Source organism: Pygocentrus nattereri, chromosome 2, assembly GCF_015220715.1.
Source record: "Pygocentrus nattereri isolate fPygNat1 chromosome 2, fPygNat1.pri, whole genome shotgun sequence".
NCBI classification, from domain to species: Eukaryota; Metazoa; Chordata; class Actinopteri; order Characiformes; family Serrasalmidae; genus Pygocentrus; species Pygocentrus nattereri.
In genome coordinates this window covers 395,001-422,843 of record NC_051212.1, presented here as the reverse complement: position 1 = coordinate 422,843, position 27,843 = coordinate 395,001, and the positions used below count along the sequence as shown (strand labels likewise).

The 27,843-nt window shown below is 48.2% G+C and overlaps 2 protein-coding genes across 9 annotated transcripts in view; both read right to left on the bottom strand.

Annotated features, from left to right (window-relative positions):
* Positions 1-303: 303 nt before the first annotated feature.
* On the bottom strand, positions 304-16,571 carry ssx2ipa (synovial sarcoma, X breakpoint 2 interacting protein a). Of its 5 annotated transcripts, none has more exons than XM_017687440.2 (14): positions 16,332-16,568; positions 13,111-13,206; positions 12,526-12,674; positions 11,194-11,400; positions 9,945-10,055; positions 9,524-9,659; positions 8,555-8,630; positions 7,777-7,987; positions 6,103-6,250; positions 5,899-6,023; positions 4,593-4,763; positions 3,637-3,754; positions 3,244-3,394; positions 304-1,120 (listed from the first exon to the last, which is right to left on the bottom strand). In XM_017687440.2, exons 2-14 carry the CDS (start codon positions 13,154-13,156, stop codon positions 994-996), a joined length of 1,776 nt encoding a protein of 591 aa, XP_017542929.2. In that variant the 5' UTR covers positions 13,157-13,206; positions 16,332-16,568; the 3' UTR covers positions 304-993. The 5 variants fall into 5 exon arrangements, with proteins under 5 accessions (XP_017542929.2, XP_017542928.2, XP_037388170.1 ...); XM_017687439.2 differs by having other exon boundaries at positions 4,593-4,766; positions 16,332-16,567; XM_037532273.1 differs by having other exon boundaries at positions 4,593-4,766; positions 13,111-13,203; positions 16,332-16,567.
* A 1,289-nt stretch (positions 16,572-17,860) lies between these two features.
* Positions 17,861-27,843, bottom strand: part of mcoln3a (mucolipin 3a) — an 18,912-nt gene continuing 8,929 nt past the window's right edge. For 2 of the 4 annotated variants that reach the window (XM_037532286.1, XM_037532298.1), the window contains exons 8-12: positions 25,664-25,813; positions 25,293-25,394; positions 20,751-20,873; positions 18,372-18,578; positions 17,861-18,135 (exon numbers count right to left, since the gene is read on the bottom strand). In XM_037532286.1, the coding sequence (XP_037388183.1) occupies positions 17,992-18,135; positions 18,372-18,578; positions 20,751-20,873; positions 25,293-25,394; positions 25,664-25,813 (726 nt within the window). In that variant the 3' untranslated portion in view covers positions 17,861-17,991. Of the gene's footprint in view, positions 18,136-18,371; positions 18,579-19,835; positions 20,206-20,750; positions 20,874-25,292; positions 25,395-25,663; positions 25,814-27,843 lie in introns of those variants that run through there. The other 2 variants (XM_037532289.1, XM_037532305.1) reach the window with 2 other exon arrangements.

Below are 27,843 nucleotides of genomic sequence, written 5' to 3'. Positions count from 1 at the left end.
CTTGGTATTACTTTGGTATCGCATGGAGAAGAAAATGAAACCATGTAATAAATGTGGTCAGAGCTTTTCCTCCTCTCACCAAATCTGATAAAAGGTCAGTGGAGAGGTGTAAACGAGTGCATGTCTCCGCTATAACCAGATCACAGATGGACATTTAGATCTTTATCGTAGGAGCTTCGATTAAATACAGATCACTTAAAAGCTGCTTTTTAATAACCATCACTTTGGGTTTCGGTTTCAGAGTCAGAAAAGAGGAAGCATCAAAACGTCCGTTTCTAAAACTGAACCCACAGCATTCAATTCTGTAAACACTCCAATATTTAAACTTTTATTGCATTGATTTGTTGTTCCAGCAGCCAAAACTGATCTCTAAAAAACACATTCATCATCCGTCTACAGAACTAAACAGAAGTAAACATAAAAATTCAGCACATAACAGAAAAAACATAGACAAAAAGAAAAAACTAGTCACTGCTGCAAAAATTAAATATTCATACAAAAACAGAACAATCATCTACAAGTACATTCAACCAAATAGCTATTCTTTTCCAATAAAAATATACTCTAGAACTGTTCTAGTTCACTGGCCCCTGTGTAGTGACACGGCAATGGCAGAAAATATTTACCTTTCACCCCCTAAAAATTATATTAGATCTTCACTAAATTAGTATTAAATAGAAACAAACGCTGAAATGAATGAGATGTTTTCAAACCATTGGCGTCTTCTTTAAAGTGCTCGTGCGACACTTGGTAATTAAACATGTTTATTGTTGTGTTGAAGTGAACATTAATAACCCTCAGTACCTTTTCATGGTCAGATTTTAGAGGTAAACAGCACTCGGACCGTCTCTGAGCTCATATCTAAAGTCCACTGTCTGATCAGAGGAACAGCTGGGAGCGCGATCCTGCAGCTGCACTGATAACGGAAGCCGAACCATGCCGAGTGCAGCGAGCAGAGAGGCAGTCTCTGGAGATACTAACACTGAAGGGCCTCTAGGCGGCGCTGTTCTCGTCTCTGAGCAGAGAGAAGATGCTGCAGTCTGTGGAGCTGTTCCTCAGACGTGATTTGGTCAAAGTGTCCCCGCTCTGAAACCCGTTACTGCCCCGTCTCCCGGGGTTTCTGCAAAAACAGGAACCAGTGTCAGCATCTCCATCAGGGTTCTCGTTCAGAACAGGAGGAACATTCAGGACATTCTCATGAGAGTAATGAGTAATGAGAGTTAAATTAGTGGAACGCTGGAACGTTTCACTTAACCAGCCAAGGGTGAAGCACGCACAGCTCTGAACATGACTGAGGGGTCTGACCTGGTCTTTATACCCACCCACCGAGCCATAACTACCTCCTGATCTTTAAACTGCTCCCCCTGAACTCTGACCCCACCCCCTAATCTTTATATCCACCCACTAAGCTGTAACTCAACCCACTGATCTTTATACCCCACACACTTCAAACCCAGCCCCTGAGCTATAAACCTCACCCTCTGATAGTGTTTAAGCAGGGCGTGTGTTAGTGCAGTGAGAAGGTGCAATAGCTCCACCATGTGTCTGGGATGAGCTGCAGTGCAGGGTTAGTGCAGTGAGAAGGTGCAATAGCTCCACCATGTGTCTGGGATGAGCTGCAGTGCAGGGTTAGTGCAGTGAGAAGGTGCAATAGCTCCACCATGTGTCTGGGATGAGCTGCAGTGCAGGGTTAGTGCAGTGAGAAGGTGCAATAGCTCCACCATGTGTCTGGGATGAGCTGCAGTGCAGGGTTAGTGCAGTGAGAAGGTGCAATAGCTCCACCATGTGTCTGGGATGAGCTGCAGTGCAGGGTTAGTGCAGTGAGAAGGTGCAATAGCTCCACCATGTGTCTGGGATGAGCTGCAGTGCAGGGTTAGTGCAGTGAGAAGGTGCAATAGCTCCACCATGTGTCTGGGATGAGCTGCAGTGCAGGGTTAGTGCAGTGAGAAGGTGCAATAGCTCCACCATGTGTCTGGGATGAGCTGCAGTGCAGGGTTAGTGCAGTGAGAAGGTGCAATAGCTCCACACGGTGTCTGGGATGAGCTGCAGTGCAGGGTTAGTGCAGTGAGAAGGTGCAATAGCTCCACACGGTGTCTGGGATGAGCTGCAGTGCAGGGTTAGTGCAGTGAGAAGGTGCAATAGCTCCACCATGTGTCTGGGATGAGCTGCAGTGCAGGGTTAGTGCAGTGAGAAGGTGCAATAGCTCCACCATGTGTCTGGGATGAGCTGCAGTGCAGGGTTAGTGCAGTGAGAAGGTGCAATAGCTCCACCCGGTGTCTGGGATGAGCTGCAGTGCAGGGTTAGTGCAGTGAGAAGGTGCAATAGCTCCACCATGTGTCTGGGATGAGCTGCAGTGCAGGGTTAGTGCAGTGAGAAGGTGCAATAGCTCCACCATGTGTCTGGGATGAGCTGCAGTGCAGGGTTAGTGCAGTGAGAAGGTGCAATAGCTCCACCATGTGTCTGGGATGAGCTGCAGTGCAGGGTTAGTGCAGTGAGAAGGTGCAATAGCTCCACCATGTGTCTGGGATGAGCTGCAGTGCAGGGTTAGTGCAGTGAGAAGGTGCAATAGCTCCACCATGTGTCTGGGATGAGCTGCAGTGCAGGGTTAGTGCAGTGAGAAGGTGCAATAGCTCCACCATGTGTCTGGGATGAGCTGCAGTGCAGGGTTAGTGCAGTGAGAAGGTGCAATAGCTCCACCATGTGTCTGGGATGAGCTGCAGTGCAGGGTTAGTGCAGTGAGAAGGTGCAATGGCTCCACCCGGTGTCTGGGATGAGCTGCAGTGCAGGGTTAGTGCAGTGAGAAGGTGCAATAGCTCCACCATGTGTCTGGGATGAGCTGCAGTGCAGGGTTAGTGCAGTGAAGGTGTAATGGCTCCACCATGTGTCTGGGATGAGCTGTAGTGCAGGGTTAGTGCAGTGAGAAGGTGCAATGGCTCCACCATGTGTCTGGGATGAGCTGCAGTGCAGGGTTAGTGCAGTGAAGGTGTAATGGCTCCACCATGTGTCTGGGATGAGCTGTAGTGCAGGGTTAGTGCTGTGAGAAGGTGCAATAGCTCCACCATGTGTCTGGGATGAGCTGCAGTGCAGGGTTAGTGCAGTGAAGGTGTAATGGCTCCACCATGTGTCTGGGATGAGCTGTAGTGCAGGGTTAGTGCTGTGAGAAGGTGTAATAGTAGCTCCACCATGTGTCTGGGACGAGCTGTAGTGCAGGGTTAGTGCAGTGAGAAGGTGTAATGGCTCCACCTGCTCTCTGGGAAGAGCTGCAGTGTGCGGTAAAGCTCTGCTGTGGAAGGCAGGTGTGCTGGTGAAGGTGTGTTGGAGGTAAATCCTGGGTGGGGAACGGATGTGTTTGGGGCAGCTGAAGTGGACAGTACTTTGGTTTCAGGCTCTGCATCTGCACAGAGAAAACAGCGAACACCAACACCTGCTACATTACAGCGCTCAGCAGTATTCAGCTCTTACCTTCAGTGTTTTCATATCTTAGATCATCATCGAACCATCACAAGTAAACTGATTCAGCTCTGAGCTATAAGTGCATGTAAACATAAAATCTTAGTGCTTATTGCTGAATCCTGTCCTTTGTCCTCTGAAGGACAGAGTCTGTACCCAGCTGTTCATCAGTGCTGCTGTACTCACTGATTGATAAGGCACTGCGACCCTCGATCATGGCGGGCCTTTTACGGTCCACAAACGGAGTCATGTTCAAAAACTGGGTCTTCAGCCACAGAGCGCGGTCCTCCTCAAACGCTTTTCTCTGTACAGAAAACAAGAAATTACCCAAACGATGACTATAAAACACAGGAACACCTCACTTGGTAGAATGGTTTTAATCCAAATGATCCTATTTTCTTTCTTGGTTCACAATTAATGATAATCATATTTATTTAGAAAAAAAATGCAGGGGGTGCTCCAGCTACTCATGGGGCAGAGATGCACTGCAGAAGGGGATGGCTGGTCCTACAGTCACACCCATGCCATCAGCCTCCATCTGACCAGAGCAAGCACCTGAGGCTTTGTGAACTAGTGTGTTGGCCTGAGTTTGTCTGAAGACTGTAAACCCCTCTCTGTGCCAGTAGGTGGGGTGAGCGCCCCGTTTTCTTTCCCATATTTCGGGAGACAGAGGTAGGTTTTAAACTGTAATTTGGTTTTGTGGTAGATCAGTCTTGTTATCTTTCTGGTTTCTAGTTTGTTCTGGGCATTAATTCACCCCCTGATGCTTTTTTATTAAATAAGATCACAGGTGCACTTGCCCAGATTAAAGCTAGACTTACAGGTTAAGTAGTATTTTTCTACAAGATGGTGCCTTTAACTTGCACATAGAAATAAATGCTGATAGTTGGTCCCTTATTTGTAGTTTGTGGAGTATTGGTCTGGCAGATGGTTGGTATAGTGTGTGTGTGTGTGTGAGTGAGAGTGATATATATATATATATATATGTGTGTATATATGTGTGTGTGTATGACAAATACCTATAAATGAACTACAAAGAGGTAAAATAATTCAACAGTGCATAAAGGCCAGTGCCCTCACCTTTATCACCCCATGCTCCTCTCCTGCTCGGTTCTAAACACATGTGCGTGTTGGTGCTTTACCTCGTGGCCGAGGCGTATAGCAGCTTCGGTAAAACTCTTCCTCTCCCTCTCAAAGTTCCTCTTCTGCTCATGGAAGAGCCTCCACTCCTCCTTCAGTCGCTCCTTCTCCTCCAGAGTGTATCCATCATTCAGCAGAGCTGCCGTGTCGTCATCAAAGGGGGAGCTCAGCTGCTGCTGCACACAGCACAGACACACTGGTTTGAACACTGCAAACCCAAAGGGTCCCAATAATAATACTTCAAATCGCTTGTCCTCCACCTGACCACCTTTGTCCTGCAGGCCTCCAGGGAGGGGGAGTCGGCGTACAGGATGACGGCAGTCAGGTTGAGGGCGAGGGGGTCAGGCTACAGGACGATGGAGGGCAGTCAGGTCAAAGGAGTCAGGGTACAAGACGTTCTGACCAACTTCGTTCTGCAATCCAGTGCCCCAAGGGGGTCAGGCTACAGGACGATGGAGGTCATGTCGAGTGGGGCACTTTGAGTTAGTCTGAAAGACGAAGGCAGTTGGGTCAATGGCATCTCAAAATAACACCTGACCCCCCGACCTTACCAATCTGATGCTTCAGTGCCAGTAAACGTTTATCAGCTGTTCTTCTGTAGAGTCTCTGTTCTAGAGCAGTTCTGCACTCTTCCTCACAATAACTCAGATCTTCCTCGTCTCCTCTTCTGTAGAGTCTTTGTTCTAGAGCGGTTCCGCGCTCTTCCTCACAGTAACTGAGATCTTCCTCATCTCCTCTTCTGTAGAGTCTCTGTTCCAGTGCGGTTCTGCGCTCTTCCTCACAGTAGCTGTTCTGTCTTCAGTGTGAGGAATGAGGAACCGTCACTCTTCACTCCAAACTCTTGGGAAACTGGGCGAGTTTTCCGGTTTTCAGATCTGCTGCAGCTCATTGGAAAGTTTTTCAGAGGAATCCAGGCAGAGTTGCGGTTTCTAGACTATGAAGGACCAACTGGGTGAGCCAGTCTGCTACAGCGCCACCCTGAGGCAGAGCTGCAGCTCTAGTTAGTTAATGCCACCAGAGCAATAGCTGACTATGGGGGAAGCAGATCAACAGCATGCTCCACTGAATCTAGATTTGAGTGTCTATTTATCCTCTAACAGACATAACGTCATAAGTTTATTTTCAGGGACCCACAGAATTTTGATTTTGAAATATTTATGGGGTCGAAGATGTTAATGGGAGATCCTAGACCCCCAGAACCCCCTGTATATCACACATTGACCCACTCCCTCGTCTTGTACTCTCCCTCACTCCCACCTGGCTGCCCTCGCCCCCTAATAGGCATCTTTGGTTCCCTAACTTTGGTACCTGCAGTAGCTGCTGCTGTGTTTGTATAAACTCCTTGCACTGCTGCAGTTCCACCCTCATGCGCTGCATGGCCTCCTCGTGTTCTCTGATGGAAATCGTGTCCTCCTGACTGGCTGCCAAAGACACTGCAAACACCGTCAGCTCTGTTATAGGAAGCCAACGTTAACACCACAAACCCGTTTGGTAAAGACATGAAGAGAATACCCTGGCTGTCCAGTCTCTGCATGTGGTTCTTTAGTCTCCTCCACTGTAGGCGGATGCTGTTGGCCAGCTGCTCTCGGGCTGCTCCACACACCTGCTCCAGAGCGTCCCTGCTGCACTCGTCCCCCTCGTCCTCTGCCTCAGACCCAGCCTGACACACCAAACACACAACGTTTTACTTCAGTAATTACAGCCCATTTTTATTTGACTGGTGTGTCGGATGGAATTTGTTACGTTACATATTTAACCATTTTTGGTTTCTTTATAAAATGGTAGGTAGGCCTCACCCCTAACGAATGTCCTGTGTAGCCTCTAAGCAGAGCGTTACATTATATTTCACATGCAAGTAGATTTGTACGGTCGTTTTGGTGGGCAGTGACGGAAGTGACCCTGCTGCACCTTTTAAGGTGGACCAGCAAATCTGAATAAGAAGTTGGTCAACAGGAATCCAGCTTCCTGTGCAACTTCCAGTTTCCATCACTTGTTAGCTACAGTTAGAGCTGGGCGATATGGCCAAAAATGTTATGACAAAACTCAAACGTTCAATCTCAATACATTTTGCGATAAATGTCAAACCATTATTATTGCAAGTCTGAAGGCTGATGTTCGTTCCTGGGTAGTTAACCGCCGTTTCAAACCATCGTTTATGGTCGGAACATAAACACTCACCATACATTGGAACATTTCACAGATCCGTCACGGGACGGTGGGAGAAAGTGTCTGGCGAGTGGTTTTTACCAGCTGGAAAAGCACGGCCGCAGTTTCGGTAAGTCATAATTTAATAGAGAACCGATTCTTTATAGCCGTCTGGTGACGAGGCTCGGTTATCCCGTTACAAACGCTGAACCGTTTCATTTCTCAACAACGTCGACTTGGTACGAACAGCAAACATCAGCTGGCTCGGCATGTCAGTGATGGATCAGACCGCCTTAGTGCCATCGGTCCTGCCGCATCAGAGCATATGACTGTATTCAAACGCCAGCTAGTAGACGAACTGGGTTTCTCTACTGTAGTTTGAACTGAAATCTCTCAACACCAGACAGACAGAGTCCTCCTTTCAGCCACGTTTAAACAAAGCAGTGCTTGTGTGCCGTGTTTGATCTACAGTATCATCAGATCGCCGCGTCGTGCGAGAGACGCTGCTTCGAGTTAGCCAGCTGCTAAACCGCTAGCCTGGAAAGAAAGCGGTCTCCTGCTCTCCAGTGCCTCACAGCTTCCTCAGGGCTGTAACTCGCATGAACCTGAATCTCCTTGAGATGCTGTGGCAGGACAGTAAACAGGCAGCTCATGCTGAGAAAGCCTCCAACTTAACCGAACTAAAACAACTCTAAAGAAGAGTGGGCCTCATCGCAAGTCATCACAAACGCTTGACTGCAGTCGTCACTGCCGAAGGCGGCACAACCGGTTATGTTTGGGAAGGAATTACTTTTCCACACAGGCGATATTGGTTTTGAAATCATCTTACATTTTCACTGCTGTGTTTACTTGCATTGTCTTCATCTTGTATTAAAATGAGCTGAATGATCTGAAAGGCGTGACAAATGTGAAAAAAAACCAGAAGAAAATCTAAAACTAAAGAATGTCTAATCTTAAACAGACAACCCATAATTACAACACAACACCGTCCTTTCACCCAGTGCGGTGCCCTCTCTGAGGGAGGAGGCCGCGTGTACTGACTTGCTCCAGACTGTCGTCAGCGGGCGGGGCTTTGGTGCAACTGTCGTCGGTGGGCGGGGCTTTGCTGCAGGGCTTCTTTGGGCTCAGTATGGACACCATATCCTTCTTCATGTGCTGCAGGAGTTTCTTCAACTCAGAGTTCTCCTGCATGAGGGTCTGCTGCCTCGCCTCGTAATCACTCAGCAGGGCTTTATACATCTCCCCCTCGTGTCTGAGAGGCCAATATTACATTCATCAAAATAACATGGAAACAGTCGTCCAGATAAAGATAAAGATAAACTGACCAAGTCAGAGCCGCTCACAGTGGAGGTGATGGGAACCAGACGTCCCTCTAAAAGCTCCTACAGAAAGTTCCTACATGAGCTGGTTCTGAATTCACTGCCTGATGACTGAGACGCTGTTTTATGAGAGTTTAGAGAACTTCAACTCCATTCATGGTGGAGGGAGACATGCAGGGCGCTGTGCGGCAAAATAGCCCCCAAAGAAAACTCAGTATTCCAGATTTTCCACTGTTTTCCATCATCAACATTCAATATAAGCTCAGAAGACTCGTGTAGGTTCTCCGGAGGTTCTGGGTGGTAAATAAAGTGTCTATGTCTGTGTTGTAGTCATGGCGACGCCTGGTTCCCATCACCACCACTGGAAAGACGTCTGAACCACTTCACACCAAACCATCTGAACCTCTCTGACTACATCTCACACACTGAATTATGGGGGAATTTCAGAACATGGGTGAAATTCCCCTTTCAGCTTGTAAACACTGGTGAGAGGGCCTTACCTGGCCTCCATCTTTCCTGTCTTCCACAGTCCTCTCTTTCCATCAGAACGACTCACACAGTTCACCATCTCAATCGCTGAAGGAGGGACAGACCGACACACACACACACACACACACACACACACACACACACGGTGAACATTCAGTTTACTTCATATTTCATAGAGAAACCCACAGCGTGGTGGTGGTTGTGAATGCTGTGGATGGAGATACTGACCACTGTAGGAACTTCTGCCCTAAAGCAGCAGAGATGCATTAAAATTGATATACATGTGTAACAGTAGCCACATTTACAAACAGCCTAATAATCCGTTAATAATCCCACTAACAGCTCAATCGGGAATATAATCCGTCCATGTACACACCTCAGTCGGAATAGTCTAGAGTCCGATTGAGGCCATTCGGAATACAGTTTCTACCAGGCTGATCGAGGTGTGTAATCCTGTAATTAATCCGTTAAATAGGAGAATAATATCCATGTAAACGTCTGTATCCGATTACATTCCCTATCGGAAAGGTTAAGTCCGTTCTCACTGACGTGACGCGCATGCACAGTTTATACCGTTCAACACGGCGTCTTCCTCTCTGCCCTCTTTAATAAGGACGCGTGAAGGACGTTTTCCTGAGTCTGACGTCATTTTAAAGCAGTTAAAACAAACACGCCAACTGATCAAATCACGTGATGTCTGCTGTCATGGTAACGTTTACGCTAAGCAGTTCTCCACGTGTCATTTTGCGTCCGATTACTTGTAGTGAGCGTGTAAAGATTTTCCATCAGACTGTTGAACAGAGCGAGAATAAACACCTCAATCCGAGTCTGTAATTGGAACGTGTTGAGCTGGATTACAGAAAATCTGTGCATGCAGTCACAGCTACAGGTTGGGGTCGTCTGCCTGCTGTAGTCGTGCTTTAAGGTGTAAATTTACTTTTCTTCTGGTCATTTCTGTTCCTGAACATGGAGACAGGTACCCAGCTTTCTGTCCCGTTTGTCCACCAGCAGCTGGTTCAGCCTCTCCTTCAGTTTGGCACTCTCTCTCTCCTTACGCTTGGCATCGTGGGTATACTGAGTGGCACGGCTGGCAATGATGTTCTGGAGCTTCTGGACCTGCAAACAAAATCCAGCCTGTTAGAGGTTCCACACAGCCTGAGACACCACGCTCAACATGGAGTCTTAATCCCAAAACCTTATTCTAACTCTCCATCCCACCATAAACGGAGCTCCAGCTACATTCTGGCACCTCCGGCACCATTTAAGGTGGAACGGAAAATTCCAATACAACACTGGCAAATACAAACCATTGCTTTAATACCTGCTCCAACTTTATAAATAACTGATTCTGATCGGAACCACCACTTTAAATGTTCTTTATCTGAAGCACAGCTTTAATACCTCCTCCTTCTCAGACTTCAGGCAGCTCTGCAGGGTTCTGATCTTCAGCTGTAGTTGGCGTTCTCCTTCATGGAGACCCGAGTTCTCCCTGCGAGTGTGTTCTAGCTGATCCTGGTGAACACAAACAGGAGAACATTACAGCGATTAGATCATATGAAGTCCTGTGAAACCAAGGGAAGTTCTGACTGTAGGAGCTGATTAGATAAGCCATGTTCTACTCACATTCTTTCATATGATAATGACAGATTTTATGAATCCATGGTAACTGTGGTTGCTAACGTCTCTCTCTGCATGACAGTAACTGCAACTGAGGTTCTACTGTAGAACGCACAGAAATGGACGCACTAGATAACTTACAGATAACAAGGACAACTCGTAATATCCAGAACAAGATGTAAAAAAAACAGGACTATAAGAGGGTGAAACATGGCACTAGTTACACTCTTCAGGAGCTCAGAGTGATCAGCTGGGAGTGCTGGACCAGGTGGGAGTGCTGGACCAGGTGGACGAGGTGGGAGTGCTGGGGGTTCTGTGTTTGGTTAAACTCCCATACGCAGTGCTAGATGTGTAATCCTCGCTGCTTTCGCTCCCTCAGCGCTCAGAGAGGGTGTAAATACAGTGGGGCGAACATCTGGATCAGAGGACGCTGAGACTCAGTCAGCACTTTCCTTCTGTTCATCACATCATCTGAATTCTCACCAGATCTGAGAACTGCATGAAGTCACCTACTTCAAAACCACTCAGATCTCCCAACATAGCCACTGAATCAACACGTGTCTTCATAATCTGGCCGTTCAGTTGTGCGCCGTTTGTTTTATGGGTTTAGTTTTATCACTTTTAATGAGCATTTGTAATGTTGCGATTTCTGTTTTTTGACTGGATAAAATCGGACACGTGTTGTGCCTGTTAAATAAACAACGGCAAAGAAAAGCAAGTTGGACTCGAGGTTAACGTCACACTATCAATGCGATGGTCCCACAATCACTAGTAACCCCATATTATTTAATAAGTTCTGACATTAACGCCAAGTTGGCAGTGATACATGAACATCGTGTCCGAATCAGGAAAGTTCCAGAAGAAGATCAAACTTCAAGTTCTAATGGAAGTCAGTGGAACCGGATGTTATTCAAAGGAACTGTAGACCATTTCTGCTGGTCGGATCATCATTTTACCACAGCGAAGAGCAACTGGAGCTTTCGGTGAAGAACAGCAAGAATAAAAAAGGAAAGAATGAAGGTATTTTTCGTACCTTCAGTCTGGAGTTGTTGGTCTGAAGGTGCTCCAGGTTACTGCAGTTCTTCAGCTGCTGGCTCTCCAGGTCCTGCAGCTGGCGCTGGTTCCTTCTGTTCAGCTGCAGCAGCTCATAGAACAGATTCAGTGCAGACACTGCATTGAGAGAGACCCCTGGACCTCCGGAGTCCAGAGAGACCCCACCGAGACCCAGAGAGCTCGCCTCCTACACACACACACACACACACACACACACACACACACACACACACCTGTAGGTTTGGCTCTGTAGCTATGAGGCTAATGAAGCTAAAGAGGAGCAGTGCGGACAAAAAAACACACCGTCTCACACACCAGTCCAGTCCCGACACGGAGCGCTTTAGAGCGGTACGAATTCAGCGTCGGCGAGTCAGCTCAGTCCAGTCCCGACACGGAGCGCTTTAGAGCGGTACGAATTCAGCGTCGGCGAGTCAGCTCAGTCCAGTCCCGACACGGAGCGCTTTAGAGCGGTACGTATTCAGCGTCGGCGAGTCAGCTCAGTCCAGTCCCGACACGGAGCGCTTTAGAGCGGTACGAATTCAGCGTCGGCGAGTCAGCTCAGTCCAGTCCCGACACGGAGCGCTTTAGAGCGGTACGAATTCAGCGTCGGCGAGTCAGCTCAGTCCAGTCCCGACACGGAGCGCTTTAGAGCGGTACGTATTCAGCGTCGGCGAGTCAGCTCAGTCCAGTCCCGACACGGAGCGCTTTAGAGCGGTACGAATTCAGCGTCGGCGAGTCAGCTCAGTCCAGTCCCGACACGGAGCGCTTTAGAGCGGTACGAATTCAGCGTCGGCGAGTCAGCTCAGTCCAGTCCCGACACGGAGCGCTTTAGAGCGGTACGAATTCAGCGTCGGCGAGTCAGCTCAGTCCAGTCCCGACACGGAGCGCTTTAGAGCGGTACGAATTCAGCGTCGGCGAGTCAGCTCAGTCCAGTCCCGACACGGAGCGCTTTAGAGCGGTACGAATTCAGCGTCGGCGAGTCAGCTCAGTCCAGTCCCGACACGGAGCGCTTTAGAGCGGTACGTATTCAGCGTCGGCGAGTCAGCTCAGTCCAGTCCCGACACGGAGCGCTTTAGAGCGGTACGAATTCAGCGTCGGCGAGTCAGCTCAGTCCAGTCCCGACACGGAGCGCTTTAGAGCGGTACGAATTCAGCGTCGGCGAGTCAGCTCAGTCCAGTCCCGACACGGAGCGCTTTAGAGCGGTACGAATTCAGCGTCGGCGAGTCAGCTCAGTCCAGTCCCGACACGGAGCGCTTTAGAGCGGTATGTATTCAGCGTAACTCAGCAGGTTTCAGCGTATCAGAGCACTGACCTGGTTGATGTAGGTGACGCACTGCTGGACGTTCTCCTCCGTGCAGAAGGCGCTCAGGATGCTGTAGGAGTGTTTGGGCAGCGCTGCAGAGGAACTGTGCCTGGAGGGAGACATGCTGATGTGGGAGATACTGGAGAGCTCTTTAGTGTCTGTAGGAGAAACAGAACAGTGTTATGACCTGCCTGAACCACACTGTACCCCTCTGCACAGAGTACAGCACAGTAACACAGTCCACTAACACAGTACAGAGGAGAGCGACGACCTGCAGAGACCTGCCTGCACCACACTGTACCCCTCTGCACAGAGTACAGCACAGTCACACTACATCAGCACAGTAACAGTCCACTAAGGCCTAATGGGCGGGGCCAATTGGGCTGCAGGCCTAATGGACGGCTGCCTGTCCAGTTTCTCGTTCGTTTATATACCGCACTCACAATAAAACACACGCAGCCTGCAGGAGCGACAGTCAGAATAACCCAGAGCGTTTCAGACAGAAGGAGCAGATTATCAGAGTCTGACGGGATTAAACACGCCGGATTAGACGGAGGGAAGAAACCTGCAGATCCTTACACATGCTGATCTTACCGTGCGAGGGGTCCGGCATCATGGGCGGGGTCCACCAGTCTCCCATCTCAGCACAGAACTCGGAGCCCGGAGAACACGGGTCATCAGCAGGAACTGCTGAAACAGAACAGTCCGCCATGCTGGATTAGACAGCAGCACCACGCTGTGGGATTAGCCTGACACGCTAACTACCAGAGGATTAGCCAATCACACCCTGAGCAGCCCAGAGCTCAGACTGCAACACCACTCAGTGTTAAAGTCAGAAAACCAGCCCGGTCCAGCCCAGCCCGGTCCAGCCCAGCCCAGAGCTCAGACTGCAACACCACTCAGTGTTAAACTCCGAGAACCAGCCCGGTCCAGGCCAGTCCAGGCCATCACAGCCCAACCCAGAGCTCAGACTGCAACACCACTCAGTGTTAAACTCCGAGAACCAGCCCGGTCCAGCCCAGCCCGGTCCAGCCCAGCCCAGAGCTCAGACTGCAACACCACTTAGTGTTAAAGTCAGAGAACCAGCCCGGTCCAGGCCAGCCCGGTCCAGCCCAGCCCAGAGCTCAGACTGCAACACCACTTAGTGTTAAAGTCAGAGAACCAGCCCGGTCCAGCCCAGCCCAACCCAAAGCTCAGAGTGCAACACCACTCAGTGTTAAACTCAGACCCAGCCCAGTCCAGGCCAGCCCGATCCAGCCCAGCACAGCCCGGTCCAGCTAAGCTACAGGATGTATGATGTGCTGCTGTGATGGGCAACAAAAATGAATGAACAAATCAACATCAAAAGACTCATCTCCCCAGCAACATCACACACTGCAGCAGACACACTCCCCAGCAACATCACACACTGCAGCAGACACACTCCCCAGCAACATCACACACTGCAGCAGACACACTCCCCAGCAACATCACACACTGCAGCAGACACACTCCCCAGCAACATCACACACTGCAGCAGACACACTCCCCAGCAACATCACACACTGCAGCAGACACACTCCCCAGCAACATCACACACTGCAGCAGACACACTCCACAGCAACATCACACACGGATCCCACCCCAGCCTCAGGCAGGGTTTCTAATGAAGAGCTCCAGCAGAACCGGACCAACCACATTCAGACAGAGCAGCAGTCAGACCCCCACAACCATGCAAAGAACCACTGAAGCGTGCAAATGGTTCTACATAGAACACATAGTACTATATGGAACCATTCCCTTTCCTAGAGAACCCCTGAAGAACCATGGTTAACCACTACATAGATAGACAGAGGCGGGCAAAACGCAAAAAAATCTTTCCTGACAGTCCCGATATTTATATTTCCTGACGCCTGATCAGGTGGAACAGACAGCAGAGCCCCTTTAAAACACCATCAAGAACCACAGCATGTTCTGCGTGTAACGCTCCACACAGCAAACCTGATTAAACAGGACTAATGAAGCTCTCTCTGGAGTGAAACGCATTATTAAAAATCAATGACATCCTCCATAAACGAAGAACATCACACTGTGTAGTAGTTTATCACCATAGCGATGAGAACGGCCATAAACTCCGGTTCTACCTGAAGTTATTACCGTCACAGAGTAACCTGTAATAACCACACAGTTATTACACACCCTGCGATTCAACAGCCTCTAGAACCGGTTACAGTAACGGACCATAGATTAGACTGACCGTATGAACGTTACGGAAACCTGAACCGTTTCAACATAAAACAACAACTTCATGGTTCATGAAGGAGAATAAAAAACACTACACATCAGTTCATACTCACACTGCTGAGATACTCCATAATCAATACTCAAGGCTACTGTTTATACACTAACCCACAGCTCAGATCACCCAGAGAAACAACCTTCACAAGAACCTCTCAAACCTCTAACAAAACCCCCCAAACCCTGAGAAACCCTCTAAAGCTCCTATTAAAGCGTCACAAAACTCAAAATCCCTCAAAAACCTCAAGCCAATTAATAAACCCTCTAAAACCCCACAAGTCCTGACGAAACATCTCAAAAACCTCATTAAGTCACACAAAAGCCCACTAACCCACCACTAAACCTAAAAAGACTTAGAGAAACCTTACAAAAACCTTCACAAGAAATTCACAAACCTCTCACCATCTTACTAAACCATCAGAAAACCTCTCAAAATGCTCACAGCATCTACTGACACCTCATAATGAATCACAGAAAATCATGAAACCTCCACTAGCCTACATGAATAAACCCTCCAGAACCTAAAACAGGCCTGAGGAAACATCTCAAACACCCACGAACCTGCCAATGAACCTTGAAGAAGAAGAAGAAGAAGAAGAAGAAGAAGAAGAAGAAGAAGAAGAAGAAGAAGAAGAAGAAGACGACCTCAATCCCAGTAAAACTTGACAAACTCTGAGGAAACATCTCAGAAAACCTCAAAAACACCTGGCAACCCGTTAAAACCTACCAAACTCTGAGGAAACTTAAAAAAAAAAAAAAAAAAAAAAAAAAAAAAAAAAAAAAAAAAAAAAAAAAAAACCTCTCAAACATATTACAAAAAACACAAAGCTGCTAACAAACCTTGGGAAAAACAATTAATTCTGAAACCCAATAAAACCCGACAAACTCTGAGGAAACATCTAAAAACACCTTTCAAAATCCCACAAAACTCCAAGATCCCTCACAGAAACCTCAGAAGACCCATAAATCCGCCAAAGCCCTCCCAGACCCCTGCGTCTCAGACCCAGAAGACCGGAGGAGGCTGAGGTTCTCCAGACAGACTGACTGACGGTCATGCGCAGAACCTGAAACAGAACCTCAGTGAAGTCCACACAGTCAGCAGAACCTCTAATCTCCAACCTGCTGCCGTTTACCTCTGCGTTCTAGGTCTCCCAGCACCTGTCTGAGGTTCCACGGGACTAGCGGCTAACGCTAAAGCTAACGCCAGCGCCGGAACCTGCCAGGCACCTGCGGTTAGCTTTAGCCGCCGAGCTAACGGCAGAGCCTCTAAACGCGGATTTATGGGATATAACACCACTTTTAAACCCCCAAACTACCGACTACCAAACAACCGATGTCTATAAACAAACGCCAGCGAGACCAGAACTCTAGGAGCTGGCTCCTCATTACAACTTCCCGTTCCACCTTAAATGGTGCAGCAGTTGCATTGGCGCGCTTCAGGCTCTCCAATGCAACTGCTGCACCATTTAAGGTGGAACGGGAAGTTGTCCAACTCCAGCTCCAGCTCCGTTGATGTGAATGAGAGGTTTTCTGCTCACCTTCAGCCGTTTTTCCGCTCGGGTTTCTCCTTTAAAGCCTCCGGCAGCGATAAACAATGAAAATAAGCAGGTTTAACTCTAAAATAACTCTAAAATCAGCGCCATCGTCGCCTCAGCGCTGTTTACTCCCTCTCTCCGCTCCGGCTGCTGTGAAACGCTCCTCTCTCTCTCACATAGAACACCAACCTCCACGCTGATTGGTTCAACCTGTTGCCGAGCAACTACTGCCCAACGCCTCGATTGGCTGACTAGGCCGGCCGGTTCACCTGAACAGGTGGTCAGCTGGACGTGATAATACGCTGATATGTAAATGAGTAAAGCGGTAGGCGACCCCTGATTGGCTGCTGGGGTAGTTAAATATGAATGACGCTCCAGAGTGTAAAATACAGGCATAATCTTTATTTATATTGATTAATAAATACAAAATACACACAGATATGTATATAAATATAAAACTGAATGATTCACAGTTCAGAAGCAGGGACGTCTTAAAACAGAGTGTAATGCTGTACAATCTCACATTTCTCAAACTCACTGGCCACTTTATTAGAAACATCTATCTTGTGCTCCTGCGCCGTTTATTAGTGTCTAAAATGTTCTGTTACCCAGAAACTGGTACAGATCAGAAAGACCTGCACCGCACTGTGGTACATTATCTGACAGGCGTAGGGAGCTGGTGTTAAGGCGTGTTAAGGTGTGTAGTTGGTGTGTAGTTGGCGCGTTAGGGTGATGTGTGGTTGGCGTGTTCAGGTGGAGTGTAGTTGGTGTGTTCAGGTGGAGTGTACTTGGCGTGTACTTGGCGTAATTAGGTGGTGTGTACTTGGCGTGTGTAGGTGGTGTGTACTTGGCGTGTGTAGGTGGTGTGTTTAGGTGGTGTGTACTTGGCGTGTACTTGGCGTAATTAGGTGGTGTGTACTTGGCGTGTGTAGGTGGTGTGTACTTGGCGTGTGTAGGTGGTGTGTTTAGGTGGTGTGTACTTGGCGTGTGTAGGTGGTGTGTACTTGGCGTGTAGTTGGCGTGTTTAGGTGGTGTGTACTTGGCGTGTGTAGGTGGTGTGTACTTGGTGTGTAGTTGGCGTGTTTAGGTGGTGTGTACTTGGCGTGTTGTTGGCGTGTGTAGGTGGTGTGTACTTGGCGTGTGTAGGTGGTGTGTACTTGGCGTGTTTAGGTGGTGTGTACTTGGCGTGTGTAGGTGGTGTGTACTTGGCGTGTTTAGGTGGTGTGTACTTGGCGTGTTTAGGTGGTGTGTACTTGGCGTGTGTAGGTGGTGTGTTTAGGTGGTGTGTACTTGGCGTGTGTAGGTGGTGTGTACTTGGCGTGTAGTTGGCGTGTTTAGGTGGTGTGTACTTGGCGTGTAGTTGGCGTGTTTAGGTGGTGTGTACTTGGCGTGTGTAGGTGGTGTGTACTTGGCGTGTAGTTGGCGTGTGTAGGTGGTGTGTACTTGGCGTGTAGTTGGCGTGTTTAGGTGGTGTGTACTTGGCGTGTGTAGGTGGTGTGTACTTGGCGTGTAGTTGGCGTGTGTAGGTGGCGTGTAGTTGGCGTGTGTAGGTGGTGTGTACTTGGCGTGTAGTTGGCGTGTGTAGGTGGTGTGTACTTGGCGTGTAGTTGGCCTGTTTAGGTGGTGTGTAGTTGGTGAGTAGTTTGGCGTGCAGTGGTGTGAGTCAGTCTGCGCCGCCACAGAGGCAGAGGCAGCCTGGTGAATCCTCCTCTTTATCTGAGTCGTCCATTCCGGATGATGAAGCGTTCCTGCTCTCCGCTATAAACGCCTGCAGCTCTGAGAACACCACGCCATCCTGCTGCTGCTGCTGCGTGCACACACACACACACACACACACACATCTGATCTTTTGTGTTTCACTCCCACAGTAATTTCACATGGGGAGGTGTGTGTGTGTGTGGGGGGGGGGGGTTGAAAACTTTTCCCAGTATCGGTAAAGGCAGATTGACGAGATCATCCTAAAACAGAACTGGAACTTGTTCACACAGTAAGCACTGCTGGGATGTCAGGAGCTGAACTGAACACTGAACTCCAGAGTCTCACCTTGATGGTTTCGTAGGTGTTGGTGATGATGGCAATGAAGAGGCTAAGAACCATGTAGGTGAAGATGGAGATGAAGCTGTAGATGTAGATCCTGCTGAACAGCCACACCACCCAGCTCCGCTCGCGCAGCTTAGTGAAGGTGGAGTAGATGGCATCTCCGTTAATCATGGAGAACAAGCAGTACGCCACCATGTTGAAGGTGCGGAACTGCGGAGAGAAGAGAGAGGAACTTAGCTAGAACACGAGTGTTAATGCGTGAATCTGAATTTGAATGTTTTGAATCTGAATCGAGCCATCTGAAACCGAGCTCCGAGGTGAAATTCACCTTATTTTCATTTTTATGAATTCATATTTTCAGATTCACTTGCAAAATTACGTCTGGGTGTCTAACAGGTAAAAGCAATCGAAAACAGAATATCTTCCTGTCCCCTGCCTTCCCCCACCACCTTGTACCTACACTCACTGGACATTTTATCGGAAACACCTACCAGAGTAAAACCACGGGATCACCACAGGAGTACCATAGGACCACTGCAGGACTACCACAGTAAAACCACGGGATCACCACAGGAGTACCATAGGACCACCGCAGGACTACCACAGTAAAACCACAGGATCAGCACAGGAGTACCATAGGACCACCGCAGGACTACCAGAGTAAAACCACGGGATCACCACAGGAGTACCATAGGACCACTGCAGGACTACCACAGTAAAACCACGGGATCACCACAGGAGTACCATAGGACCACCGCAGGACTACCACAGTAAAACCACGGGATCACCACAGGAGTACCATAGGACCACCGCAGGACTACCACAGTAAAACCACGGGATCACCACAGGAGTACCATAGGACCACCGCAGGTCTACCACAGTAAAACCACGGGATCACCACAGGAGTACCATAGGACCACCACAGGAAGTCGCATTACCTGCAGAGATTCAGAGTTCGACTGTTTCTGCCTGCTAGACTCCCAGATGTTATTTTGAAAAGAGTCTGAATTAGTAGAAAAACTGAACTCTTTCTAGAAACTGAATTCCAGATGGAGGAGTTTAAATATCTCAGGTCTTGTTGGTGAGTGATGGGAAGAGGGATGGTGAGATCGGCCGCAGGCTGGGACAGGCGGCAGCAGTAATGCGGTCACTGTACCAGACTGCAGTGGTGAAGAGGAGTTGAGCCATAAGGCAAAGCTCTCTGTTTACTGGTCGGTCTACATCCCGACCCTCCTGTGGTCATGAGCTGTGGGTGATGACTGAAAGAAAGATCACTGATAGAACCAGTGGAAATGAGCTTCTCCGCACAGTGGGGGGCTACAATCCACTGACAGTGCGGAGAGCTCAATCATCCGGGAGCAGCGCAGATGCCCCCTGGATGCTTCCCGGTGGGAGTTTACCAGGCATGGCCTACTGGGACAAGACTCCAAGTACCCGCTGGAGGGATTACATCTTTTGTTTGGCCTGGGAGCAGCTCCGGATGACCTGTAATGAGCTGGAGGAAGTTGCGGGGGACAGGGTCGTCTGGGATTCTCTGCTTTACCTACTGCTACCTATCTGGATCAAGCAGGTTAAGAAGATGATGATGATGATGATAATGATGATGATGAATTTCAGACGTTCTTGAACATCATCAACCATAGAACTGTAAAACAGATTTTATCATGCTGTCTTACTGACCTTAACGTTCAATTTGAGTTCAGAATTCAGTTTCAGACATCAGGAAGGATACAGATTTAAATTGAGCACATTCAGATTTTTTGTTTAAATTCAGATTTCCAATGAAATCTTTAATGAAATTAAGCTCAGAACAACCACTCTGTCCATCTTTGACACACTGAAAAAGACAAGAACAATTTCAAAATAACACCTTAGTAATTAAGGGGTATTTGTGTTCTTATCTCCGCTCTGCTGTATATTACTAAACGTCTAGAATACAGTAGAACTGGACACTGCATCGTCCATTTCATTTACAAAAAATGGAAATTCCACAAAACAACTAAGAAAACCTCACAGAAACGTTGAGCTGTAATCTGGATGTCTTTGTGTTTCCAGATAATGTACCAGCTTCTGCTTAAGCAGTTTCCCATGTGTGTACTAGGTCTCATAAAGGTAACTAGGATTGATTTAATGTTTAACTACCAGTAAATTCCAGGTAAAACTGCACCTGTGAAAGGAGCTTTGGTGTTCTCTTGACAGGGAAACACCTGAGATGGTTCTCCATCAGGACTGAAGAATATCCTCACAGGCTAACACTGCTTACAGGCTGTTTTCATTTAAATGTTTATTTTGAAAAATATATCGTCTCAGCTACTCACACGTAAGCATCTAGACCAGAGCATGATGATCATATGTGCTGTATATTGTTGCTGTGTTCCTCACGTTTTCGTGGTGAGGTCCAAGGACGATCCAGCCGCAGAAGCAGTAGCTGAGGTAGATCAGTACAGCGCAGAGAGAGAAGCGGATTACACTGGGCAGCGCCGCCCGCAGGGTCAGGATCAGAATCTGCACATGCCATAAAATCACAATCATCACCTCACTGGGTTTAGCCCCTCAAACTGAACGAGTGTCTGAAGGAGTTCAGTGACACTGGACTTCCTCAAGTTTAGCCCCTCAAACTGAACGAGTGTCTGAAGGAGTTCAGTGACACTGGACTTCCTCAAGTTTAGCCCCTCAAACTGAACGAGTGTCTGAAGGAGTTCAGTGACACTGGACTTCCTCAAGTTTAGCCTCTCAAACTGAACGAGTGTCTGAAGGAGTTCAGTGACACTGGACTTCCTCAAGTTTAGCCCCTCAAACTGAACGAGTGTCTGAAGGAGTTCAGTGACACTGGACTTCCTCAAGTTTAGCCCCTCAAACTGAACGAGTGTCTGAAGGAGTTCAGTGACACTGGACTTCCTCAAGTTTAGCCCCTCAAACTGAACGAGTGTCTGAAGGAGTTCAGTGACACTGGACTTCCTCAAGTTTAGCCCCTCAAACTGAACGAGTGTCTGAAGGAGTTCAGTGACACTGGACTTCCTCAAGTTTAGCCCCTCAAACTGAACGAGTGTCTGAAGGAGTTCAGTGACACTGGACTTCCTCAAGTTTAGCCCCTCAAACTGAACGAGTGTCTGAAGGAGTTCAGTGACACTGGACTTCCTCAAGTTTAGCCCCTCAAACTGAACGAGTGTCTGAAGGAGTTCAGTGACACTGGACTTCCTCAAGTTTAGCCCCTCAAACTGAACGAGTGTCTGAAGGAGTTCAGTGACACTGGACTTCCTCAAGTTTAGCCCCTCAAACTGAACGAGTGTCTGAAGGAGTTCAGTGACACTGGACTTCCTCAAGTTTAGCCCCTCAAACTGAACGAGTGTCTGAAGGAGTTCAGTGACACTGGACTTCCTCAAGTTTAGCCCCTCAAACTGAACGAGTGTCTGAAGGAGTTCAGTGACACTGGACTTCCTCAAGTTTAGCCCCTCAAACTGAACGAGTGTCTGAAGGAGTTCAGTGACACTGGACTTCCTCAAGTTTAGCCCCTCAAACTGAACGAGTGTCTGAAGGAGTTCAGTGACACTGGACTTCCTCAAGTTTAGCCCCTCAAACTGAACGAGTGTCTGAAGGAGTTCAGTGACACTGGACTTCCTCAAGTTTAGCCCCTCAAACTGAACGAGTGTCTGAAGGAGTTCAGTGACACTGGACTTCCTCAAGTTTAGCCCCTCAAACTGAACGAGTGTCTGAAGGAGTTCAGTGACACTGGACTTCCTCAAGTTTAGCCCCTCAAACTGAACGAGTGTCTGAAGGAGTTCAGTGACACTGGACTTCCTCAAGTTTAGCCCCTCAAACTGAACGAGTGTCTGAAGGAGTTCAGTGACACTGGACTTCCTCAAGTTTAGCCCCTCAAACTGAACGAGTGTCTGAAGGAGTTCAGTGACACTGGACTTCCTCAAGTTTAGCCCCTCAAACTGAACGAGTGTCTGAAGGAGTTCAGTGACACTGGACTTCCTCAAGTTTAGCCCCTCAAACTGAACGAGTGTCTGAAGGAGTTCAGTGACACTGGACTTCCTCAAGTTTAGCCCCTCAAACTGAACGAGTGTCTGAAGGAGTTCAGTGACACTGGACTTCCTCAAGTTTAGCCCCTCAAACTGAACGAGTGTCTGAAGGAGTTCAGTGACACTGGACTTCCTCAAGTTTAGCCCCTCAAACTGAACGAGTGTCTGAAGGAGTTCAGTGACACTGGACTTCCTCAAGTTTAGCCCCTCAAACTGAACGAGTGTCTGAAGGAGTTCAGTGACACTGGACTTCCTCAAGTTTAGCCCCTCAAACTGAACGAGTGTCTGAAGGAGTTCAGTGACACTGGACTTCCTCAAGTTTAGCCCCTCAAACTGAACGAGTGTCTGAAGGAGTTCAGTGACACTGGACTTCCTCAAGTTTAGCCCCTCAAACTGAACGAGTGTCTGAAGGAGTTCAGTGACACTGGACTTCCTCAAGTTTAGCCCCTCAAACTGAACGAGTGTCTGAAGGAGTTCAGTGACACTGGACTTCCTCAAGTTTAGCCCCTCAAACTGAACGAGTGTCTGAAGTTCACTTTATTAGCTTTAGCTAGAGCTACAAGGCTGATGTAGCTGTTCAACCATTCAGTGATTTAAGATAAGATAAGATAAGATAGGGCTTTGTTGTCATTCACATCACAACTGGTACATGAGGTGGAACGAAACATTGTACTCACGGTCCAGTCAACTCCCAAAGTGAAAAACAATAAACAATAAATAGAAGGTGCATAAAGGGGAGGACAGATAACAGCAGCATGGACCACAGCAGTATGAGTACGAGGTAGAAGGTGTACATCTTAATACTGGTAATGTATAAAGTGACATGTGTGGATGATATAGTGGAGGGGTGAAATAGTGGAGGGGTGATATAGTGGAGGCACTGATTCAGTAAAGCAGCAGAGATAAATAAGTGGACATGAAGTGCCGTTCCAGTGACGTCTAATTGGAGTTTAAGAGTCTCACGGCTTCAGGGAAGAAGCTGTTCCTCAGTCTGGTAGTTTTACTCTTAATGCTCTGCAGCTTTCTACCTGGGGGGAGTGGGAAAAAGAGTGTGTGTGCTGGATGGGTGGGGTCCTTCATGATGCCAGTGGCCCTTTTCCTGCATCTGGAGGTGTAAATGTCCATGGTGGTGGGAAGGCTGACTCCAACAGTCCTCTGTGCAGCCTTCACCACCCTCTGCAGTGCTTTCCTCTCTGCTGCATAAGCAGCTTCCGTGCCACATGGTGATGCTGGAGCACAGAACGCTCTCCACCACACATCTGTAGAATGAGGTGAGGACTGAGCTCCCGAGTCCAGCACGCCTCAACCGTCTGAGGAAGTAGAGGCGCTGATGTGCCTTCCTGATCAGGCTGGAAGTGTTATTACTCCAGGTGAGATTGTTACTTAGGTGTACGCCCAAATACCTATAGCTGGAGACCACTTCCACTGCAGAACCTCTGACATGTAGGGGGAGGGGAGGGATGGTGTTGCCCCTTCTGAAATCCACAATCATCTCCTTTGTCTTCTTCACGTTGATGCAGAGATTGTTCTCACTGCACCAACTCTCCAGGTGTTCCACCTCCTGCCTATAGCCAGACTCCTCACTATTTGGGATGCATCCAGCCGCTGCCGTGTTGTCCGCACACTTTACCATATGACAGCCTGGATGGACGGTTGAGCAGTCATATGTGAGCAGTGTAAACAGGAGGGGGCTCAGCACACAGCCCTGAGGGGAGCCGGTGCTGAGGATGACGGTGGAGGAGGAGATGTTGTGGATCCTCACAGACTGCGGCCTGTTAGTCAGGAAGTCCAGGACCCAATTACAGAGGGAGGTGCTCAGTCCACGTGTGTGGAGTTTGTAAGCCAGGGTCTGGGGAATCATGGTGTTAAAGGCAGATGTGTCCACAAGTCCACAAAGAGCATCCGGACATAAGAATCCTTATTCTCCAGGTGGGTGAGGGCAGTGCGGACCACAGAGGAGATGGCATGTGTTTAATTAATATAATTAATTAATATTGTATTGACCCACTACTTATTGGCTCCAAGAGACTCTGGAGGCATGGCTATGCAACCGGCCTTCTGACAAAGGGACTACATGTTGTTTATTGTTGTTGTTGGTTACTTTAAGGTGTGTGTGTGTTTATTGGGAAGTTCTGTGTTGGGGGTTTAGCTGTGTGGGCTCTCTGCCTGTTGTCTGATCACCTGCCTGCTCTCTGCCCACCTATCTGTTCTCTGGTCACCTGTTTGCTCTCTGCCCACCTGTCTGTTCTCTGATCACCTGCCTGCTCTTTGCCCACCTGTCTGTTCTCTGCCCACCTGCCTGCTCTCTGCCCACCTGTCTGTTCTCTGATCACCTGCCTGCTCTTTGCCCACCTGTCTGTTCTCTGCCCACCTGTCTGTTCTCTGCCCACCTGCCTGCTCTCTGCCCACCTGCCTGCTCTCTACCCACCTGTCTATTCTCTGATCACCTGCTGGTTCTCTGGTCTCCCTCCTGCTCACTGATCTCCCTCCTGCTCACTGATCTCCCTCCTGCTCACTGATCTCCCTCCTGCTCTCTGATCTCCCTCCGGCTCTCTGGTCTCCCTCCTGCTCTCTGGTCTCCCTCCTGCTCTCTGGTCTCCCTCCGGCTCTCTGGTCTCCCTCCGGCTCTCTGGTCTCCCTCCGGCTCTCTGATCTCCCTCCTGCTCTCTGATCATCTGCCTCTGATGACTCCCGAGTGTCGGATTACTCTAATTAAAGCTGCTCTGCACATTCAGCCTTCCTATGTGCCCCATGCACTAAAAAATAGCTCATGCATCCATTAGAACTTTGTTTTTAAGGATACTCTCTCACCAAACTATCACTTTAGAGGAAATCCGTTAATGTTTCAGACTTTTTGATTTTCTTATCATTCTTTTCCTCATGCTGTGGAATCTCTTACATTATATTTCTGGAAGAATCCCAGGTAACGCATCACTCCCATCCACACCAGGATGGTAGCAGTGCCCAGCAAAATACTGCACACATTGTAGTTCGTCAGCTCCTGCAACACAACACATACATTCATCATCAGATCAGAGCCCTGTAAACATCTGAAGCCTGATTACAGATTTATAAACAGTTCTGTTCACTGTGGGACACAGTTTCAACTAATTCAATAGAATAGTCCACAATTTATATATATATATATATATATATATATATATATATATATATATATATATATATATATGTGTGTGTGTGTGTGCGTGTGTGTGTGTGTGAGTGTGTGTGCGTGTGTGTGTGTGTGAGTGTGTGTGTGTGAGTGAGTACCTTGCTGTGTATTAATATTTTGAGTGCTGATCCAGAAACAGTGAGGGTATCGCTGATGATGATAAGGATATACCAGCCATTAATAAACTCCATTCTCTCTGACCACGACACTGACCGTCCACAGTGGGCAGAGACAAACCAGGAGTATTCCTAACACACACACACACACACACACACACACACACACACACAGTTAACTATTACACACTAAAACCTTCACCTGTTACCACAACATCACTCCAAATACATTCATCTGGGCGTATGGATCTCTACAGGTGGACACTTGGAAAGCCAATCAGAGCGAAAGCTAACCACCGAGCGAAAGCTAACCACCGAGCGAAAGCTAACCACCGAGCGAAAGCTAACCACCAAGCGAAAGCTAACCACAGAAAGGAAGCTAACCACCGAGCGGAAGCTAACCACCGAGCGGAAGCTAACCCCACAAAGGAAGCTAACCATGGAGTGAAAACTAACCACCAAGCAAAAGCTAACCACAAAGCGAAAGCTAACCACACAAAGGAAGCTAACCACACAAAGGAAGCTAACCACACAAAGGAAGCTAACCACCAAGCGAAAGATAACCAACGAGTGAAAGCTAACCACCGAGCAAAAGCTAACCACAGAAAGGAAGCTAACCACCAAGCGAAAGCTAACCACTGAGCAGAAGCTTACCACAGAGCGGAAGCTAACCACAGAGAGAAAGCTAACCACAGAGCGGAAGCTAACCACAGAGTAAAAGCTAACCACCGAATGAAAGCTAACCACAGAGTGGAAGCTAACCACTGAAAGGAAGCTAACCACCGAGCAAAAGCTTACCACAGAGCGGAAGCTAACCACAGAGAGAAAGCTAACCACAGAGCGGAAGCTAACCACAGAGTAAAAGCTAACCACAGAGTAAAAGCTAACCACAGAGTAAAAGCTAACCACCGAATGAAAGCTAACCACAGAGAGAAAGCTAACCACAGAGAGAAAGCTAACCACTGAATGAAAGCTAACCACAGAGTGAAAGCTAACTACAGAGTGAAAGCTAACTACAGAGTGAAAGCTAACCACAGAGTAAAAGCTAACCACCGAATGAAAGCTACCCACAGAGTGAAAGCTAACCATTGAACGAAAGCTAACCACCAAGCAAAAGCTTACCACAGAGCGGAAGCTAACCACAGAGCGGAAGCTAACCACTGAGTGAAAGCTAACCACAGAGCGAAAGCTAACCACAGAGCGAAAGCTAACCACAGAGCGAAAGCTAACCATGAGTGGAAGCTAACCACTGAAAGGAAGCTAACCACAGAGCGAAAGCTAACTACCGAGCGAAAGCTAACCACAGAGCGAAAGCTAACCACCGAGCGAAAGCTAACCACCGAGCGAAAGCTAACCATGAGTGGAAGCTAACCACTGAAAGGAAGCTAACCACAGAAAGGAAGCTAACCACAGAGCGAAAGCTAACCACCGAGCGAAAGCTTACCACAGAGCGAAAGCTAACCACAGAGCGAAAGCTAACCACCGAGCGAAAGCTAACCGCAGAGCGAAAGCTAACCGCAGAGCGAAAGCTAACCACCGAGCGAAAGCTAACCACAGAGCGAAAGCTAACCACAGAGCGGAAGCTAAGTTAGTCCAGTTTACTGTCAGGGGAGCCCTGTCAGACTAATATGTTAATGAGTTAACAGGGAAAAGAGAGCAGAAAAGAGGCCAGTCTCTTGGGGTTAGCTGTTGTCCATTAGCCTAGCATGGAGACTGGCTCTCTGTGTGCTCCGCCTACGGCGCTCCTCGCTCAGCCGGGTGCTTCAGGTGACACCGCGGTCTCGGCCTTCAAGCCAAGAGGCTCCACAGCTCCGCAGCAAAAACTGACAGTGAACAGCTGTGATATTTACTGAACTCCAGCAGTACTGACACTCGGAGATCAAAGCTCGAGTGTGAGAGACCCAAAAAATGAGACAAATGACTTTCAGATGGAAAACTACACTGCTCAAAAATAAAGGGAACACTTAAACAACACAATATAACTCCAAGTAAATCAAACTTCTGTAAAATCAAACTGTCCACTTAGGAAGCAACACTGACGGTCAGTTTCACAGCTGTTGTGTAAATGGAACAGACAACAGGTGGAAATTACTGGCAATTAGCAAGACACACTCAATAAAGGAGTGGTTCTGCAGGTGGGACCACAGACCACTTCTCAGCAC

Coding starts and splice junctions, on each gene's coding strand:
- ssx2ipa (XM_017687439.2), bottom strand. CDS start 13,156: ATGGGAGACTGGTGGACCCCGCCCATGATGCCGGACCCCTCGCACG. Junction 3,755..4,592: donor CTATACGCCTCGGCCACGAG/GTAAAGCACCAA, acceptor TTTTCTGTACAG/AGAAAAGCGTTTGAGGAGGA. Junction 1,121..3,243: donor CAGCTCTTCCCAGAGAGCAG/GTGGAGCCATTA, acceptor CTGTTTTTGCAG/AAACCCCGGGAGACGGGGCA.